Source organism: Hylaeus anthracinus, unplaced genomic scaffold, assembly GCF_026225885.1.
Source record: "Hylaeus anthracinus isolate JK02 unplaced genomic scaffold, UHH_iyHylAnth1.0_haploid 11989, whole genome shotgun sequence".
Taxonomy (NCBI): Eukaryota; Metazoa; Arthropoda; class Insecta; order Hymenoptera; family Colletidae; genus Hylaeus; species Hylaeus anthracinus.
Genome location: NW_026534337.1, coordinates 14,903,269 through 14,915,415, shown reverse-complemented (window position 1 = coordinate 14,915,415; position 12,147 = coordinate 14,903,269). Strand labels below are relative to the sequence as shown.

Here is a 12,147-nt window from a genome sequence, read left to right as displayed (position 1 = left end):
GTGTACATACATTTTTCAGGCGAGTCGTGTAATTTACTCGTTTCCAGGAAAATAATTATTAACACATGGATACAATTCTCTGGCTTGATTTTGTAATATTAAGCTGTTTTATGATAAAGAAATAGTGATTTTGCCGAGAACGAGTAGAAAACGACTTTAGACATTTCTCAAAATTTTCACTTTTTCAACATGTTTGAGTAGCGAATTGAGTATACAACGTGACACATCAGGGAGGCACATGACACCCGCAGCGAATCCCTGATTCGGGAAACAGATCGAGGGAATTAAAAGTCGCGGGCCGACGACAGACGTAATGAAGCGGAAGCCCTGGCAAGAATCACGGTCTGCCTGGTGCGGAAGCTTCCTGTTAATATAGGACACCCTTAAATTCCCGTCGTCGGACGGAAAGAGAGAACCCGGCGCGGCACGTTCGCGTAACGACCCGTTGGGGTCTAAATCTTGATAAACAGCTGCAAAGATTGTTAACGTTCTCCCATTATTTAGTGGACGGACCGAGTTCTCGCGAGCCCGGAAAGAACCGGAGGAAAGGAAAGAATTAGAGGGAAAGACGTCGAAAGAATGAAAGAGTTTGGATGCCGGCCAGACTCTTGGGGACTTGAATAGTCGATCGCCAGAAAGGAGGGTCGTTTAGGGCTACGCTAAGAGCATCGCGAACGTTTTGTCGCGGGAATGATGGAAACGAATGTTTCGAGACTCTCTCCTGGAAATGGAGCTCGCGCCGTACCAGCTTCGGTTTATTAATTCGAATGGACGACGAACGCGCATTTCATAGGACGTGGAAAAATTTCTTTCTTCTTGGCGAAGACTAAATACGCGACTTCGACAACGGAACTCGTCGAGCGAACAGGCCTTGTTCGGCTGTCTGCGCGTCGTGCCAAGCGACTGCATAAAAAACGAAGAATATCGCGGATTTCCAGCCATCGAGGCGGACTTATATACTCGTAGACGTAATCCTGATCCTTGAACCACACGCGTCTGCCAACGCGGAACGCGGCTATGACGCGAAACGCGGCGATGACTCGATGGATAAAGGAATGTTCGTTTGGTAGCGAGGACGTCGAAGCAGAAATTTGTTGGTTACATTATCGGGTTTCAGTGATTACGAAGCATAGAATCCTGTATCTCTGCAGGGATAAAGAGAAAGTAGTACTCACCGAGGAAGACGCTCTCTTCGATGTCGTCGGCTTGCAGGTCGAGGTCAAGTTCGACCGCTCCGTTGGTGGGAGCCAGATGGCTCCTCTTCGCGAGGTCCATCAGCTCGCTTCGAAGGTCCAGGTGGCCCGTGGCCAGAAGCTCGGCCAACAGGGTCAGGTAAGACGAGGTGAGGGAACTGGGACTGGTAGCGCGTAGACAGCCGGGCAACCAGAATCCTAAGAGACTGTAGGGAACCACCGGTACCGCTCCGGTACTGACGAACCCACCGTTCAGGAGTTCGCCGCACAACATAGGTGCAGCGATGACCTCAGCTCCTCCCTCGTGACCTTGGTAACGCCTCGGTGGCGGCTACCTGCGTCAACAAATCCAAGGGACGTGGGATTAATCGAAGCTGCAGGATTACACCCCTCGACGGAGTCGAATTAGGAGGAGGCGATAATCGTTTTAAATCGTCGAAGAGATCAACGTTCCGACGACGAGAGTTCCCTCTCAGTTTCGAGTCTCCTTTAAACGCGACCCTTCCTCGCCTCGCGAAACACGCGTTGGGATCAAAGGGAAGCAAAATTCTTATTTAGATCCCGTAGTTCATAGTGTATCGATTATCACTTTTCACTTGAGTTATAGCGACCAGTGCTAAAAATGGCTTGCATGATAAGCCCAAAAAACCTTGAATACGGATAAAAGCCTAACTTCAATAGGACGACGCATTATATCCCAGACTTATACCTTGGACCAGACGTTTATAAAGCTTCCGATGCAACGTCTGCTACGGTAGACACGGTTTTAAGGGAAGCTGTAAATCAGACCGAGACAAAGAGCTCGCAGAGACGATATACCGTTTACAAAGAGAAATATTCGGTACGTGCGCCGCGTTGGATCGCCTTCCCCGGTAGTATGTAACGTAAGGTCGTTACTCTTTCGGAATCCAGGCCGCGAAACCGAATAATATGCTGTAACGAAAGGCGCCATGCGCGGTTGAGAGCAAAACTTCGAGACCATCTGCATAACAAAAGAGTCGGCATAACACTGGACACGGAGGAGCCAGAACAATAAGATTCACGGCTCACACGTTTCTGCACAATTATCGCGAAATGCGCGCGAATTAATGTCACGGGTGCGTATGCGTTTACACTCACACTCGTCGATGATACACGAACGAGCTTCGAGTGACATAATTCGGAGGCGGTGTTGTTCGCGCGATACCGAAAATATTGGATTTTAATCGTGCCATCCAATCATCATACATCATAACGAAAGCATTTTCCTTTTTTCACACAAAAAATTGCATTGGATTTTATCACCGATCATAATTACTGCACCACCCAATAGACGATTCACTCGTTGGCTCACTCGCAGAAGTCGATCGCGCCCGGTTGCGCGGAATTGTATACGTCCCTATCGTCGATTTTCTCAGGAAATATTTGACACTTCGCGACACGTGTCCCGATCGTAAAGTTTTCGTCGAGGAGGCACGCGAAATTGAACCCACCCGTCATCTTTTCGCGTACACGCCGACCTAGTTCGATACCACGGCTGGAGGAAAACTTCGTAGAATCACTTTCGCTCGAAAATTTACGGATATTCTCGCGTGAACAAGCAGAGATCCTCGATCGCGAGAGCCAGGGCAATGCGACAGCGAACCGGCGTAAACGGACCGCGACGAAGAGAAAACCAGAACCAACCCAATGAGAGCGAGGACATTCTCCTGTAGCCGACCACTCGTCGTCGTCTGGCTGGAGTGACGTCACTGGTGATTCGCGTGGGCGTGGATACGCCGGATGATCTCACGTTCGCCGTGCTACACCAAGAATTCGCTGCAACCTACTGCGAGCTATCGCCCGATCGACCCGTGCCTTCGATCGTAAATAGAATCGTACCGAACGTAAATCTCTCCAGCTTAGAAAATATGAACGCGAAATTGCTCGTAGGAATAGAGTTTCGGATAGACTGCTAGGTCAAGATTGAAATATTAAGTGTTTCATGAATCGTGGGCACGAGTTCGAAGATGAATTCAGTACAGAAAAATAAGAAGAAAGTTTGCGCAAGCCAGTGCTCCAAAAACTGTGTCACGAGAGGCTTGTTATACAAGGGGGTGAAAATAAATGCCTCTCGTAGCGAGACCTTGCACTTTATAAAACGATTTTTGGGAGTTACGATATATATAGTGAGCTCTTGGATGCGCTAAATTAATTTGTTAACGAAGATGTGAGAGGCGTCGCATGGAGACATGACGCATGCCACTGTCACGGCCCTGAGAACATACACATACGTAGGCGCGCAACCCATTTCTTTCATAGATCAGAAGAGTGGGCTGTAATAGATCAGATACGAGAAACGCCCAGGGAAATGATCTCCCGTTAATTCGATCGTCTATGCACGGACTATCTGCGACATACATATTTCATGGGTATTCCGATTACACCGCGAGAAATCGCTGTGGAGCTCGAGTTCCAGAAATTCCTGATCGGAATTTCGAGCGCGTACAGAGCGCATTGGCGTAACACCGCGACGGTCTACCAACATCACCATTTTCACCGCGTCTTTTTTTCACAAATAACGCATAAATGGTTGTTTGCGATCGTTTTCGATTTTTTACCTGTTGCAACATGCCATTTTACCTCCTCGAACGTACCTTAGAAGATTCAATTTTCTTTGAGACAAACTCTGCAAATGTTCTCGACTCGAGCAGTCATTTTTTGGTAAAATGACTACAATAAATAGTAAAAATAATATAAATCATGTTTTGTTTGAAAAAAAAACCCAGGGAATCTACGCCGCTGCGAGACGAGTACCAGCTGGAGGGGCGACGTTTTATTATGTACTATTTTCGTGAAAAAGCACATAGAACAGCACGCGCGTGAACGGAAAATACCATCGAGATGGCGTTGCGGAATCTTGGATACGGAAACTACCGGGTCCATGACTTCATTTTGAAAATCGTTACAGAATGTAACCAACGTTATTCCAGTCGAGGTAACGCACGGGACGATATATTCTACGCGATAAATTCGTTTAATGATGCCGTTACTGAGAATTAATGAACTGCAGCGTATGTATGATGCATTCAATAATGGATGCTCTTGTTTGTTACGCCACTATAATTTTAAATTTTGTTGCGACGGATTTGACTCGTATGTTTTTTGTTTTTAACTGTCAGAAAGTATTGCGATATATTTTCCGATAATTTTAGTATTGAAATAAAAGACGTCCAGGAATGAGTTAGAATAAAAAAGAAAAAATATACATGTCGGATTGAGTAACCTCCTCATTCTCAAAGTTGGTTAAAAATATAACGGACACGAACGACTGTTTCTTCATACTCTCGCTCGGATTTGCGAAACATAAATTTAAGTTTCACTTTTGGCGTAATACACCTACCCGTTCGACGATATCCGTAAAATAAACGTTGACGTGCATAGCATTTCGTCGGCAACGGCCAAAGCCATCATTAATATTAAATAATATTCCGATTCTGGTCGGTTAACAAATTTCAAATTGGTCACCGCGAATACGGTTGAGGCAAATATTAACAATACATTTTCCCTGTCGATACAGCGCAATATTTACACGACCTGAAAGAGAGAACGTTATAAGAGCGCATTGCCGCGCGGGAATAAACAGTTTCCTCGTCTTTCAAACAGAAATACGATACCGTGCGCGAGTATAATGAGAACGAACGCTTTTCAAAATTTCGTGTTTGATGAAACGCGTCGAGTGCAACATATAGCGACGCTCGAAAATATCAGGGAAAAAGGGTGAGTTTTCAAAATTGTTAAAAATATATAAAACAGAGATACTGATATTTTTTACGCGTCGGATACTTTTAAACAGACCTGTACGCAGTTCAAGAAGCAAAGCAATCGCGGGCCGCGATCGAGGCGTGCAAAATTGATAAGCGCGGCAACGGGTTAAGTTGAATCGATAGCGGAGTTAAAACTTACGCAGTCGAAATTACGGTGTTCAGGCTCGAATTCCTTTCTGGGTGATTGCACGCGATTCGGACAACGTTCATGATCGTCGAATTACAACCGTTACCGATACGAATGTATCATGAACCGACTAGGAATACTGCGATACCGGCACTGAGAAGTTTGCTGATAACACTGGGGAACAGGAGGGGTTGAAGGAAGCCATCGACCAGGAGCGGCAGACGAACGGGCGCCGTGTCCACCCCCCACCCCGACCCACGCCATCCTCCTTTTATTCAGCGGCTTATCCAAAACTGGAACAACCCCTTGCTCAGCTCGCGAGCACGAACGTGCGAGTACTGGCCACGAGATATTCCTTCCATCTTGGCGGCCATTCATAAAACAACCTTAAACGACCGCTTTTAACCGCTAAATACAAGGTGATTTACGACGGTATTTGCGCTTTCCAGCGAGGAGTTCATGGTTCGTTTAGTTCATGGTGAAAAGAAACGGTCCGCGGATTAAATTGACCAACGTGTCGGGTACGCCCCAGCTATCGACTAGACCAGCGTTTCTCAAACATGCTCGTGTCGCGAAAAGCTTCCATTCGAATGCAGTTCTTCGATGTAACGCAACTACGAATATCGCGAATTTAATTCCATTAATTTTTACCTTGGTAACATGTTTATCCGAGCAAGATAACCGAAACATGGACAAAATAAATTATTCCCCGGCCATATTCCTGCAATTGTTGTTTGCTCTTATTTACCGTCCATACATGGCCTCCATATGCTGCCCGATGAGCAACGAATTCGATCGTACCTATGCCATTATAATTTTCATTATCTGCAATGTAAAGCTACTGGCGTAGAATCGAGTTAACGCAAACATGCGTCGCATATTGCAGAGTTACATTTCTGTTATTCATTTCTCCGGGATTAAATTTCAATTATCCGAGCGACGAATCGCCGAAACAAAGATAACCGGCTTCCGTCAAATTTCCGCGTCCCGATTTCGCGTGGCGCGGCGCGGACGGGAAAAGGATTACGAATTTTCCAAACTCATCGGCGTCGTTCGCTGCCACGAGTTCCTCCTATCCCACCTCTGTTCGATTCCCGAGGGCCGTTGAACTCTTGGTGCATTCACAAAGTAGCTGAAGTTCGCGCAGGTCGATAGATATATAAACGAGTCGTAAGTTTCCCGGTGCAGGACTCCGTGAGCACTCTCGCGAGCACGTACACACGAATCATGGAGGATCGTTTCAACCCTCGTGTCTGGGTAAACATCGTCGACGCGTCGTTACCAGCTCCAATCTCGGCTGTGCCCGCGAAAATCCGACGGGACTCGATATCACCTGCTGGGGAAAATCAGTGACGTCGTCGAGCATCGTCGAGCTCGTAAATACATGGTGAACTCGAGTTCCCGATATCGCGACGTGGCTCGTTCGCGCAGCCCTTGCAAGCCTTCAGCGTCGTACCCTTCGACCGAGCGTTCAGATTCCGTTTGATGACCCGCTTCGAGGTAGGCCTCGAGACGCAAAATATCGATCAAAGCGAAACTCGAGTGCTCCACTGTACACGCCATGATAAATAATATCACTTTCCACAGCAATATGGACGGTTTGACGAGCTTCAACGTTACCTTAGGTCCTTAGGTTTAGATTGATGACGTCATCGTACACCGAAGAGGTATACAAACAAGTAGGAGCCTCGAGGGTTACATCTTCCTCGTTAGAACTTACAGTCAACAGCTAAACAAACTTGGGCAACTTGTACACAGATTGTACAGTCGCGTATATTAGAATGGAACTACCATGGCGAATGTTTTAAAATTACGCGTAACACTCGATTCAAACAAGGGTCGAAGAAAAGGAAAACAACAAGTTCCACTGATGGGAAAGCTGAACGAATTTTTTTTATCTGAACGCGCAACGCGGCAAACAGCAGCTAGTCGACTCGATAAGAGGCGAACGTCGTTTGCTCCCCCTAACTCGACGGTGAAACGAAATCTTCTAAATCGAAGACGAGTTCCCTCGTCCCCGCGGGGATCCCGTCATTAAGATTTTTGATTTGAATGCAAATAGGCTGCTAGTTCCTCCGTATCTCCGTTCTCTCCGCCCTTCGGGATATTTCGCACCGTAAATGGAAATAGACCTTATTTTCTGAAGCGGGACGGAGAACTTCAAACGACGCGGACGTTCGGCGTCAAGTAGTTTCGTGCTCGAACTTTTGTAATCAGTTTCGCGCGGGGCAATTACCGGGACAGTTTCCGTCCGTGAGCAATTTTTTTCCACGTGTTTCTTTTAGATTGATAGATCATTTATTACGTGGTCCGGGCCAGTGTCTATTAAGAACACCGAGTCGATATACAAAGTATTTTAAAATGTAATTAATGTTCTTCGTTTTTAGACCGAAAACGAAGTACTTTGTTGGCGCTGTCTTTTTTGATTCGAAAAATTCTCGGTGTCAAAGAACGGCCGTCCGAGCTGAAATGGATTTAGCCGCGGTTGCTACGGCCAGGTAAGGCAAGACATATAATTTACTGGTTTCTGCTTGTTACGCCGACCGCACGACGCCCTGTCGTCGCGGCGTAGCTCGTAAAGACGACAAACTCGGCGTAATTTTATCCCGTCTAGGTGCGCCTATATACACACGCGCCCTTCGTCCTTCGGCTAAATGAGATTTTACTTCGCGACAGGTACGCGTTGCCCTGCGACACGCGCTAACAACACCCGACGATGAAAATGAAACGGTTTATGTGACCTAACGGCGCGTTCTCGCCCCGTTTTTTAGTCGGTTTCCCTTAGCGTTCACTCGTTACACCGAAACGCCGTTTCCTTAATCTAACGTTACACCCCCTTACGGGTGAAATTTCTGTTAACGAGAAAGAAGACGTCGGGGAACGTCGAAAGCGAGCCAAAGGCGGAAACAGGATTCAGGGACCGTCTTACGGCGACGGTAGATCCTATTATAGGCGGAAGAAGCCAACGGAGAAGCGTGAAAGTAAGTTTTCGATTCACTCGCAAAGATAATTATAACTCTTTTAAAGTTGCAAGTCGAAAGAGAAAATTACACATTGATGAAATGTACACATAGGAGCTGGGATGCGATATTAAGGGGCGAACGGTCATTTACGTATCGTAATATATCAGATTCTGCAATATTTTCAAATAAAAATTTAATTAAAACAGTCCACTTCGTTTCGAGCCTCGTAAAAGTACAGCCCGTCACTGGACGTTGCAATATAATTCACAAGTACGGGCTCGTATTTCCTTCGTCGTTGCCGAACCGATGAATAACGTGACCCGGGCGCCATTTCCCAGCAGCTCGGGCGACGCTCGCGGAAAACAATATCCGACAGTGATACGAAATTAATATAAACAATAACGATGTTGGACGTACACACGGCGGTATCGTGTTTCGATCGGCAACTAACAACGCCAGATTACACGGGAATGGGTTTTGATACCGCGATAGCTTGGCAATAGGATTTGCGAGTGAGTCGAGGTTATCCCTTTGGAAGGAGAATTTACATGAGGATTTACGCAGTTTGCTAGAAGCTGGTGAATAGAGAGCGGGAGGGACCACCTAGCCGGGGTCCCCAATGTAAATTCAAATATATTTGACGCGTCATTCGACGACGCATTGTACGTGGAAAATTTCCCACGTGTCGTCTAGCTTCGCGCGAATCCATTCAAGTGAAATACAGCGATGTCCTTAAAGACGTTACTCGATCTTGATCAAGTTAAGAAGTCTCGAAGACGGAACTTTATACCGAGTTATCTGGAAACTGATGGTGCAAACGGCAATACGATCATTCTACGCGAGAAAATGCATCGAAAATGTGGAATACAATCTTTTCCTGCGGGGATTTGTATTCGAGAGAACGGATGTTGAAGTTTCTTGAGGTACGCGCGCGACCGAGCGTGGCTTGGATAACGTGTCTGTCCATGACTCGCTGCATCTACTCGCGCTAGCCCTAAACGTTGATTCCGGCACGGTACCACCTGTTTTCTAGAAATCAATGCTACTAAAGACAACTTAAAAGACAGCAGCGTGTTGCTCTGTCCGTGGCTCGCGGGGGTGATCCCAGTGACGCGTTATAGCTGTATAATTACGTTCATTAAATTCTCCGCGCCTTCTGGACGAGCAAACTGTTCGCTATTTTAATTAAAAACTTTCCGTTCGGCCCCCTTCAGCGGGTCGGAGAATTGTGCGGCGCATTTAGAGCGCGAATTCAAACTCAAGCGATGAGGTAAAACAGCAGGTAAAACCGGCCAGTGGACAGGGTAACGGGTTGATTGATCGCGTGTCAGGTTCCAGCCAACCTGGCGCCAGCGCAGTGACTCTCAAACAGGCGCCACGCAGGTACACCTACCCGGAACGGTCTGCCCTCGGTCTCCTGCTCGCACGACATTCGCGCGTAAATTTTCCTGAGTCATGCTCGCCGCCAACGATCTATAAAAAAGCACAAATTGATCTGCACGACACTTTACGAAACTCCTTGAACTCGACGGATAAATTATACCTCGACTCGCGTAATATCCGTTGCGGTCGTGCCAGAGACGACGGTACGAAATTCTGCTCTACATCAGATTTTAAATAACGAATAACAGTTAAATGTGAAATTGAATTTGAATTATAGAATATATTTGTGGAGCCAACGATCGCAGCGGTGTGAGTGAAAGGGAAATAAAAAATTGAACTGTAGAATGTCGCGATGAAACTCCGTACTCTGCTCTTTTTTTTGTTTAAACAGAAAATCCGAGGAACGCTGTATACGTTTTTTCCGTGTAGAATTCGACGGTTAACGAATAAGAAATTCGCGTGATAAGAAAACCGCGAGCTTTCGACGACTAAAAGGTCGGAGGGCACAAATCACAGGCCTTGCCGTCTCCATCCACGTTTCTGTCAGTCACTTATTCATTCGGTCTCGTTCTCCGCCGACTCACCCGCGCGCCGACGGACCTTTTATTTGATCGACGACTGACGTTATCGCTGGTAATATTGGAGAGAGAGGCGACTCCACCACTTCCGAGCGATCTGGCTCGCTCCATCAAACATTCATGCTGTCGACCGCGAGCTCGTGTTGCCGCTACGTGAAAATGCGCCCGATAAAATGCACCGGGACCACCCCCGTGCGGCACTCTTTTGTGCGCGTTATAACGTCGCCCGTCACCGTTAATATTCCTGAGGTTAACTTCCGCTTCCGTGCAGCTACTTTCCGAAAATTGGCCTGCTCCCTTGAGTTCGATAATCGCTGTTCATTGGAACACGCTACTTTCGTTTTCCGAACGATAAAGTAGAAAAGCGTTGCCACCCACAAATCTTTTCGCCGAAAATACGCGTTTCGAAACATCCTGTACCCGCTACGCAAAAACAGATTTTTTAGGGGATCTATTTACGAAAGCTAAGTATTTTATTTTAGGCGTTCGAAATCAAAATATTTCGGTCTCTGTACATCTCTGTATCTCGGTTCAGTAACTAGCCTCGAGTATCGAATTAACCGGGATCGATTTCTAAGGGGACGAAACTTGTTGCGGGAACGAGTCCCTTCGAGGAAGTCGTCCACGATTGTAATTTTAAAAACGATGAACGACAGGAAGGCAGGCAAGAGAGAGAGAAGGAGAGAGAGAATGAATGCGAAGAGGGTGGACAGGAAGAGAGACTTTGAATGTAAAGAGAGGAGAGTGAACTCCAGACCACTTCGTCACACTCGAGGGAAGACGGAGAGGGCACGGCAGCTTGTTCTAGTTTACGGTTCTTGGAACGAACGTAGAGAAGACTCAGGTACCGTGTATCCCACGTGGCTAAGAGGCCTGCCCGAAATTTTCTCCGAATTCTGACAGATTTCGCGTCGAAATAACTCCCAAAGGCGGCACCCGCGAAACGTGCCTTCATTTCAAACGCGACCGAATAAGCTTTATCTCTGAAACGTCATTTTCCGACGTCGCGTATGAATTTCTAACGAGACGCCATTCTTTCGACTGATTTGAATTATTCGCATACTATGAATATATCTCGAATATACCCCGGTTATCGATTCTGGCCAGCTTAAATTAGTTTAATAGACACAAAGGGTTATACCTATGACGAGATAGTTGGTACGTCCAATGTATGATGAGACTCGAGTTTATCTGTCACGTTCGCGAAACGTAAACAGTAATTTAAATTACTCTTTCCATTATTAACAATAAGTTTGTTTGGTTCAAGTTGCACAGCCAACTTACGTAAGATTCGGGAAATGAAATGTCTAGTTGCGACGTCATACAAATATTTACGTAACATGTCTCCCAATTGATTCGTTCTGGTATCGCTTGTTTACGATATACGGAACGCAACTCGTACCTCGGAGACTCGGTTCTGTTAAAAGATAACGTCGACTTCGGAAAACTGTCTGGAAAAATACTTTTCCGCCGTGTGTTGGCTCAGTTAATGAAAAAGATACAGAATTTCATTGCGGGAACTCCGGTTCCAACTTCGCAACTTGCTGATGCAGTACTCGATTCATTGAATATCGACTACGCGCCCAATACCCGTCGATGATTCGCGTCAATTTCCATGCGTTCGTCGTCGAGATCATCGTTGAATCTCAGGCACGTCGTCCGCGTATATCGGGAGATTCCGAGTCTGCGAGCATTCGTCTCGGGAATGCAAATGCACTCGACGCGAATAGTAATACGTAGATTCATCCCAGCTGGTCGAAAACTCTCCCACGACTAACCCCGTTCCCCTCGAACGTGTACCAAAATTAAATTCTATTGGATCGATTACATATCTTAATTCTTGAAGGAAAAACCTGATAAGAAGACATTTAATCGAGTATCAATGTACACGCATCAAAGATAACTTACTTTGCAAAGCATTAGTATTGTGTGTTCTTTCGTGTAAAAAGTAGATATTTTTCTTCTCGGTATGTTTTTAAAAGCAAGTAAATAGTAAACACATGCGATGAAACAGTTTCTTCTGTATATTCGTTATATCGAGTATGATTGCGATATAACTTCGCGACGATTATACGCTATTAAATTACGCCAGTCATCGCGACTCAGCACTTATAGATT

At 46.1% G+C, this 12,147-nt stretch overlaps 1 protein-coding gene across 4 annotated transcripts in view; it reads right to left on the bottom strand.

Annotated features, from left to right (window-relative positions):
* Nucleotides 1-12,147, bottom strand: part of LOC128887474 (protein Fe65 homolog) — a 132,749-nt gene that overhangs the window by 101,789 nt on the left and 18,813 nt on the right. For 3 of the 4 annotated variants that reach the window (XM_054143416.1, XM_054143419.1, XM_054143418.1), the window contains exon 3: nucleotides 1,176-1,528. In XM_054143416.1, coding sequence (XP_053999391.1) covers nucleotides 1,176-1,467 — 292 coding nt within the window. In that variant the 5' untranslated portion in view covers nucleotides 1,468-1,528. Of the gene's footprint in view, nucleotides 1-1,175; nucleotides 1,529-5,117; nucleotides 5,229-12,147 lie in introns of those variants that run through there. The other variant, XM_054143417.1, reaches the window with a different exon arrangement.